Source organism: Pocillopora verrucosa, chromosome 11, assembly GCF_036669915.1.
Source record: "Pocillopora verrucosa isolate sample1 chromosome 11, ASM3666991v2, whole genome shotgun sequence".
NCBI lineage: Eukaryota > Metazoa > Cnidaria > Anthozoa > Scleractinia > Pocilloporidae > Pocillopora > Pocillopora verrucosa.
This window is the reverse complement of record NC_089322.1, coordinates 19,681,387-19,690,553: the sequence shown is the minus strand read 5'-3', so window position 1 is coordinate 19,690,553 and position 9,167 is coordinate 19,681,387. Positions and strand designations below refer to the sequence as shown.

Here is a 9,167-nt window from a genome sequence, read left to right as displayed (position 1 = left end):
AAACATAAGCAGGGAGGCGTGTTAAAGACTACTGGACTGCTCAATCGTTTAAGCACAACCCCATGGCCTCGAGAAAAGATGGGAGTTCAGATCCATGAAAAGTATCTGCTACGATAGAAAATATGGAGCACCTTGCAATTGTGAAAAAGTGATACTTAGTTGCTTTTTTCACCTTCTCATTCCATGTTTCCATTTATCTCTTACGCGATGCCTTCTATGGGCTGTATTAAATTATATAACTATACCTGGCCCGTCAAAATCTATATTTTGGCCCGCGAATCAAATGCCCGTCAAAGTGATGACAACATGGAATCAATTTGTTCATTAGATGATGATAAGAATTGGGCAAGCATTTTGCTTATGGTCTGTGGGAGGATTAAAGCATTGATTATGTCATCGATAACGACATTTTTCTTTTTCTCCCACAAAACAAAATTTTTTGTCCTCACTACAGTTAAACATCGTGGCAACGTGGAATCTGACAACTTCCAGAATTTTCAACGCAATGCTACGCAATTTTCTGGCCGTGATGTCTAGGAAACACAGATTAAAACACGGTGATCCTATTGCATGGGTTGCCTAAACACAAAAAATTCTTGCTCTTTCGCTTCTAAATAGCAGGGTTTAGTATTCCTATTAATAAAAGTTTCGTCTCGAAATGTTTCTTTTTTATTTTTGCCTTCCTTTTGGTTATAGTTTTCGGTTAAAAAGCGGTTATTTGGTAAACTCGGCAAATGTGTTTAGAGTTAAGAGCCGCACTCTTAAACATCTTTCGCGCTCTCTAAACTTGCCGCATGCTTCAAATCTCCATGCAAGTATATGAATATATATCTACGATAAAGCAGGCTAACTCGAAGCCCGCCCCTGTTCCACCAGCAACGAATGTTAAGTCGCAAGCTTATAACGTCGCCTACTCGCTCATTTCCTTCGGCCGTTGTTTACCTGCGTCGCTTCGTACATTATTGGTTGTAATTCGGTGGAATCTCTGTGCAAATATATTCTTTTCCATTGAAAATTGCCAAATAAACACAATTTCTATCAGAATGTTGGGCAATATTTCCGTATTTCCTCTCGCACCCGCGAACGGAAGGATAAAACTGATAAAAACCACGAACGTCCAGAAGAGTGCAGCTAGTATAACCTCCTCTGTGTAAAAAATAGGTCATACCTGAACTCGAAACCAAAAGGAACGAATTAGATACCATCAAGGTCAAGGACGAGAACCAAATGACTGGGATGCGGTATTTCGCCTTTTTATGCATCTAGTGACAAAACAGTAGGCCAATAATAGTTGTCCCTCAGAAACGAGATTTTAATGTAGTTTCTTTTAAGGGTATCAATTTGCTTTTTCTTTGTTATCTGTGGCATAGGCGCCAAAAATAAACGGTTGGATTATTAGTTTTCGACGCAAGAAACAAGACTCTCTTTTACTGTATGACAGTAACAAAGCAATATTTCTAGAAATTTATAACAATAGCAACGTGTCTGGTATGAAGTTGGTTTACCTAACATGGAAGCGGTTTTAACTAAAAGAGAAACGCGAGTAAAAAAACTTTCAACAACAGGTGCATGAGTAATAAGGGAAGTTTATCATATGACCCATAAGGCTCCAGGCGTGCATTCCCATATCATTTCGATTGACTGTCGTTCAACCACAACCAAAGTGATTACAATAGCCAATCAGAGAAGAGCAAAAGAGTACAACGAGCCAATGAGAATTCACAAGAAATAACAAATGAGACAAGCAAACTGCTTTTAACGCGGGAAAAAGGGTTTCTGTTTTGAATCTGGTTGCCAGCGAAATCGAGAAGACTGCTCTGGACCAATCACACGACGAACTAAAGCAAAATCAAAGCAATTCCGTATTATTTTCGACTTTCAATTGAAAACTATTCCAAAAGTCAATTTTTCTAAGGATGAAATTAAAAAGATCTCAAGTGTGAAAATCTGGCATGCCCACAACATTATGTACAAGCGACGCGGGATTGACAAGAGATTTCTCCAGAGGAACATCAATGTCAAAAGTATGACGTAACGGGCCTCGTCCTGATGTCTTCCGCGCATTGCGTGCTGGGATTGGTAGTTCAGAATGGTGAGCTGGAAGTGGTTCCGTGAAGAAATATGGATGCAATAAGGCCTGAAACGAAATGCAACAATAAATTGAAGTGAAACTAAACAAACGGAAGAGTTTAATTTGTACCTATTGACATCAGGTATTCCTTTTAAAAGCTTTTTGTGCTTCCACACGAGTAGCCAGTTTACATCATCAACCCAGTTAAAAAATCAAATTATGTTAGGGGTCACTTTTAAAACTTAAGCCTGCAAATTTGAAAGATCTACCAAAGAGTAAGTGGACACATCAACTGACCTCTTTTGCGGAAATTCTCTCTTTAGAGTGATACACTAAGAAGCGTTTCAGCAAATCTATCGCCTGAAGACAAACAAAATACATTACTAACTTGTACACGGCTTCCAAGAGTCATGTTTTGTCGATATTCTGTGTAAAGTAAACTTAAAGTTTGAACACAGATGCGGCAAATTAACGGCTTACGCGACACACATACAAAAAAAAAACAGCGACGATATTCAGACGAGAACATACAACAGAAGATAACTGCTACTGAAGGGTGTACTGCTATGGGCCAAGCACGATACACGCATGGGATACGCACGGCACACGCACAACATACACAAGGAGCACGCACCTCTGGTGAAGCATCAGGAACAATATTCTCTAGAGGTATTGGCGGCATTTCAGGAAAAACGATTTTGTTATAATCTGGTAGTTCTGTCATTCCCTGTTTCAAGCAGAAAGAATTACCACTGAGGTCAAAATTGTGTTTATACAAAACGTAAAACAAAATATGCACGAAAATTTTATTTATTTGTAATTAAATACAGCGACATCATTCAGCTTCTTTAAAGAATCAAATAATCACGCACAAATGAAACCTCAATCGTACATAACAAGATGAAATACCAACGAGATTATGGACTACTTTATTCATAATTTTATGAGGGTGCAGCAGCCATTTTCTGTTATTAAATGAGTAAATTAGCGATCGTAAACATAGTAGGGACCTTAAGCAGTCAGAAGTTGATCAAAAATTGAACTTTTATTTTGGTTAAATTCGCGAATGGCTGGCGCCACATCTCAACTTCTGCTTAACGCGCATGTGGGTAGCATTGAGCTTCAGACGGAAACTTCGATAATTCTGCTGTCACGGTATCCGTTCTCAGACCACGCAAATTCCGATGATTTGAATTTGAGGTTTTGCAGAGGAAGGCTTAGAAATGAACAAAGTTTTAAAACGCACGTAGTGAGCATTTGTTCTGTTTATTGGATCTTTTGTTTTTACGCGTTCTCATTGTGGTTGCCGCCGTGGTTTGCTTTAAATTCCTAACTAAGTGATTTTAAATATATGCAACGCCTAAAGCTGTGAAATCTAACACGTTTCTGTTACCTGGCCTTGGCTGGGTGTTCCTAGTACTCGAAGTACACAGTAAAGCTGTGTAATATCACTTTCACCCTAAACAATAATCGGCAAAAGAAAGAAACGTTATAGACAATTTTTCTCCTCTATTTTGATCAGCTTTTTCACCTTATTTATCCTCAAATTTTTCTCATATTTTTTTTACGACAAGAAACTGACGATAGCCCACCGACCAGGCAGAAAGATTAGTGAAAGGAAGGAAGATGTTTTATGAGGCTTGATACAAAAAAAAACTCAGTTGTGATGATTTCAAGCGGTCGTACGAAAAGTTGTTCAATTGTTCCTTCGCCAGTTTTCAATTTTCTATCAAAAATTCCACTTGGACGTCAAAGCAGACAAAATTACCCTTATCCAAGTAGTGAAGGCTTCACTATTCATATCAAATTCGTGTCTGATCTCGGAGTAAAGCAGTAAAGAATAACAACCACAACTAAGACTCCATACGTTCACTCTCACTATGACCAAATAGGTAAAGTTTCAAAATATACAAAGGAAAAGAGAAAAATTCCGAAGAAATCATAGTAAGAATAATCGGAAACAATAATAAGGACAATAATAAGAACTAATAAGAGCAACTGATGGGCAAAAGATAGAACGAGGATAAAGATAACTTACGGGGCCTCAAAAAAAATCTCGTATACATATTTCATGATAACACAACCGTGACGTGATTTCATTCATTTCTCTTCTGTTTTCTGCTTATCAGGAACTAGCAAATCTTTTCGATCATTATTTGCCTTTTTGTTCCCATTTCAGTTTTCAAACTTTTTCCACCAAGCAACGAATTAACTTCATACAAAAGGAAGTCTAGCCTGATCCAGGTCTGGAGTTCAGTTATTAAAACGAAGCACGTTAGGAAACAGCGCAATAGCAGAAGTGGAGTGAAAAAACGAGAGGTTTGGGTCGAGTCGCGTCGCGTACAGAACGCGACCAGACCTCTCTCGTTTTTTCACTCCCCCGCTTCTGACGCGACGTTTACTATTTCGTTTCGTTTTAACCCTTTACGTGTAACTCCCAATATCTAGTTGTTAATTCTCCCCTCTAACTACAACACATTTCCTTGTAAATTAGTTCCAAGAATTTAGTATTAGTTCAAGATAACAACTTCTACCTGATAAGTTTGAATATTCTCATTACCTGTTAGCTGGATAATGAATAGACATTTTAGGGGGAAATTACATGTTAATCACTATTGGGAGTGAAAGAGTTAATAACTGAACGCCTGCAATAGGCTAAATGACGTCATGCCATATACTTACTGGAAAAAGTGGAGAATTGTTGAGGAGCTCTCCAAAAATACAACCAACTGCCCTGTAAGTACAAAATAAACAAACACAGTGTAAATAAAACACATTACCTCACACAAAAGGGGTTGGTAAAACACCCTATAGTTACCTGCGCTTTTACAACCCAGTCCCCAAACGAGGTAGTCTGATAGTTAGTGTGATGGATCCCCAGAGGTAGGCTCAGACACTGGTGCCTGCTGGGTCATTGTGCTGTGTTCTTAGGCAAGGTACTTCACTTTCATGGCACCCTTCTCCATCCAGGAGTACACAGGGATATTATGAAACCCTCAGGAAAACCTGACATGAAGCTGAGCTAGTAACCTGCAATGGATGTGCATCCCACCCAAGGGGTGAAGGGGGGGGGGAAGGGGGTTGGGGATGGGGGAGGCAATATGCAGCAGTGTCTGCCTCTAGGTTGTTAACTCACTTTGCTCCACTATGCAGTTGCCATTGGTCACAAGGGATGCAATCCTGTACAGCACCTACTCACTTAATGAATTACAAATTGTAGCATTCAAAATTTGATAAAATGGTTTTAATACCAGAGATCAACTCCTTCATCATATTTCCTTGCTCCATACAGCAGTTCAGGGGCTCTGTACCATCTGTTTGTGACAAAAAAAGAGAAGGAAAGTCTCTATAATAACAGCTGCTCTTGGACACAAAAAATACTAGGTTCCACATGATAATAACTCCAACCTTAGACCTTTGGATTTTGCAATCCATGTGATGACCATCATCAAGCTACATAGAGTCTGTTGGGGGCCATAGTAATAAGCTTCTTGCTTACTACCAGGTTCAGCTAAGTCAGAGCATTTTGTGTCTAATCCTAGTTGTTATTTCAACCATATACATATATTTTAGAAAAGTGATTAAATAAACAAATTATTCAAAAGCTTTATTGCTTAAATCAAACCTTGTAGCCACTTGATGACTGTATTGTCTGTTGCCATCATTGGAAAATACCCTAGCAAGACCAAAGTCTGCTATCTTAAGGTGTCCAGTAGAACTGATGAGCAAGTTTGCAGGCTTCAAATCCTACGAGGAAAGAAGTATCACAGGGGTTACAGTAGCAGCCCAGTAGTGGGTAAATCTTCACACTAGTAATGTGCTGGCTACCAGCTAGTGGTCTTTACACAAATATCATTGTACAGTCCTCATATACATGCATTTCTCATCAAATTGGTCGACTTTTGGCAACAGCAAAGACACATAAATATGAGTAGACATTAAAATGCAGGAAAATGCAACTGCAAGAGTCTACACCTTCAAAATTTCCCATTGTTTATGGCGAATATTTTTGATATAATAATCTTTTTCTTGCAGGAAAACTTGAATAGCTTCCATCACTCACCATGTGCAATTAATAGTGGGCCTTAGCATGAAGATCTGACCCATACACTTTTTAGCTGTCAACATTTTTTACATTCATGTGTATCTCAATAGTAATAGATTCCTGTACATACCCTATGCATTATAGAGTTCTCATGGCAAAACACTACACCTTTTAACAACATCAGCATGTAGCTTTTGATCTGAGCCTAAAAAAAGAATTGATTACATACAGTACATGTCAGCCTACTTGCAGATGATTTCAGTAAATGCTCCACAAAATTTAGTCCCATCTCCTTATTGAGTAAAAGTTGTTATCTGATCTAACACTAAATTCTTTAAACTAATTTATAAGGAAATAAATAACAGCTAGAGGTGAGAATTAACAATTAGATCTTGGGAATTGAGGAGTTAAGGCAGAGTCAAGTAGGTGTATGTGTAGGCCTACAAGCTCATTGCTGCCACAGTGTATCCAACTTACTATAGCATGATGTGACTATGAGCAGCACATGATTACATTGCTCTTTCTTAAGTTAAAGTCCATTCTAATTTGCTGTTACCCATGGATTCGTACTCATAAGTGGAGAGTAACACTTTGAGAATAGCATCTTTAATGCGTATCATGTACTCACCCAAAAGCACAACTAAATGAAATAGTTTGAGCCTAAACCAGACCTTTTAAAGGATAGCTACATATGTGCATTCCAGCATTCTACCCACTACCAATGTAAGATCACTGCATCTCCCTGTTTAGAAAAATTAATATAATGCGCAGTATCTCTGCTACAAACCTCAGTCAAGGGTCTGGCAGAGTTGCGCAGGACTTCAGACAGATCAGAGAGCATGTACTCAAACACCAGCACAAATCCAGTGCCATAAGGGAACACATCAATTAACTTTACAACCTGATCAAGGAGAGCCAAGAAATAGGTTAGAAATACAATCACAGAACTGTAACTTCTTTGCACACTGTAAAATACATTCCCAAATTCCATTTACATGCATTTGCAAGGAAGAAGAGAAGATCTCATGCAGACATGTATTCTACTCAGAATGATCAAGGTTGGGTCCAAACCCTGAGTGAGGTCACTTGCAGGCAAGACATTTCAGTCATCATCATATACCACCAAGAATATCTATGGTTACAGGCAAACTGTTAACCCTCTACATCCTAACATCTGTGTATATTCTCCATACTGTTCTCAATAAATTTCTTACGGTGCTGACAAGGAGAAATTTTTGTTTAACAATTGTGACCCTAATGGGTGATTCATGGGTGATAATAATTAACCCTTTAACTCTCACAAGTGACCAAGACAGAATTTCTCCTTACAATATTGATACAATATCAAGCAGAAAAGTAATGAGAATAAAGAAAAATATCAGTTAGGGGATTAAAAGATGATTCGATACCAAATTCTCCAAACTGACATCACAGGAACTGTATGGCAGACAGTAAGGAGAATTACTAATGAGATCTTGGGAGTTTAAGGGTTAATGCATATGTAAACTCTACATACTTACATTTTGGTTGTCTTCTATTTCTTGTAATGCTTTAATTTCTCTAAGTTCAAAGTAATGAGAATTACTAATGAGATCTTGGGAGCTAACTGATCTTTTAACTGTCCTCTTATTTTGTCCAATTACAAGTATTAAGCATACACCAGGGATGTAGATAATAGCTGGAAGCAGGGAAAATTACCCAGCTGTGAACGCAATTTTTCTGGCTGTGAAGCACTATTTCTCTCTCCAAAATGTTTTTAAATGTTGTCAGAAGATTGTTATTTATTTAATTCATTTGTTTACACCTTTAAATCTAGGTATAGCGTGTCAAAGGCACACTAGAGTGGGCCTTCAGCCCAAATACCCACCTATCATTCCAAGATTCCTGCCTGTTAAAAACTTGAGCTACATCCCTGTACACTATCCTATTAGTGCTCAAATCAGGCTGGTGATAACTGATCACATTCGATAATTTTATTATAGTTTTGGTTAAAAAAATAGTAGTGATAATAATAGATTGCGTTTGGGACTATGACTTTGTTTTACAGAAATATGGGGCTGTGGGAAAATCTCTGCTGTCAAATTGCTATTGCAACCAGAAAACAAATAACAGCTTCTAAAAAACTATGCAAAATTAATACCAAAAGGTCAAATAAGACTATGAAACCTCAACGCAGTATTTGGTATTCCATCCTCAATCTTTCTCAATGGAACTTTCTTTAAAGCAACAACTTCGCCACTCTGTGAAAATGAAAAATGAATTATCACACAAATAAATAATGAAGAGACTAGGAAGAAAAATCAAACTACAGTTATCTACTACAGAAAAACCTGGATGAACATTTAAAGTTCTTTTTTTTTTTTACATGCCATATGATAAAAAAATATATAGTTTATGTTATGCCAACGATCATGTGTGATCTTTAATAGGGCTTCCATACTGCAGTACTAGGATTCCAGTCTCGAATGAGTAGAAAAATTTTCATTAAGCTCTTCATTACCAGTTATCATATATTTACTTTTGTTTTTTAACGCTTGTCTGGCTAAAATGCTGGCACACTCCTACAGTGATCTGCCTGACAGTCGGATATAACTAACCTTGGGTCGAATAACTGCAGATCGAGACAGATTACTCATGTAATAAAACTCAGAGAATTAAGCCTGCACTGTGTATGCTAAAGAAATATTTACCTCAATGTGCTTAGCTTTGAAAACAATTCCATGAGCTCCCTCGCCAATGTTTCCAAGGATCGTGTACTGTCCGCAGTGTTCCATGACAACCGATCAAAACATATCGTCCCGTTTAAACTAATAATGAATCAAAGCTTTCCTCGATAAAATATAAAATCATTTTGTCTTGAAGCCTTACATTGCCATCAGATTTAATTACGATAGATGGATAGGTTTGTCCCTAGCCATGAAAGCAGAACAAAACAATCAAGGAACATGAAGAGGACGCCATTTTCAATAATGCAAAGACACTGGATCGAAAGATATCAAGGAAGTCTGGAAGATAGTTAGTGCATTCTTATCGGACAGCGGCTTCAGGGAG

General features: G+C 37.9%; 1 protein-coding gene across 1 annotated transcript; it reads right to left on the bottom strand.

The window, feature by feature from the left end:
• Window positions 1-1,299: 1,299 nt before the first annotated feature.
• Window positions 1,300-9,087, bottom strand: LOC131770179 (cyclin-dependent kinase 20-like). Its single transcript, XM_066158639.1, has 12 exons — window positions 8,807-9,087; window positions 8,283-8,356; window positions 7,637-7,676; window positions 6,904-7,017; window positions 6,247-6,321; window positions 5,697-5,818; window positions 5,323-5,385; window positions 4,754-4,805; window positions 3,465-3,530; window positions 2,706-2,798; window positions 2,369-2,431; window positions 1,300-2,137 (listed from the first exon to the last, which is right to left on the bottom strand). The coding sequence occupies exons 1-12, from the start codon at window positions 8,888-8,890 to the stop codon at window positions 1,934-1,936; spliced, it is 1,050 nt and encodes a 349-aa protein (XP_066014736.1). The 5' UTR covers window positions 8,891-9,087; the 3' UTR covers window positions 1,300-1,933.
• Between the last annotated feature and the right edge of the window lie 80 nt (window positions 9,088-9,167).

Bases quoted from the DNA above. Each gene is read 5' to 3' on its own strand.
- LOC131770179 (XM_066158639.1), bottom strand. From the start codon at position 8,890: ATGGAACACTGCGGACAGTACACGATCCTTGGAAACATTGGCGAGGGA. The intron at 7,677-8,282 runs GTTTCATAGTCT...CTTTGAACTTAG, and splicing joins ATACCAAATACTGCGTTGAG to AGAAATTAAAGCATTACAAG. The intron at 3,531-4,753 runs GTAAGTATATGG...ATTATTGTTTAG, and splicing joins ACAATTCTCCACTTTTTCCA to GGTGAAAGTGATATTACACA.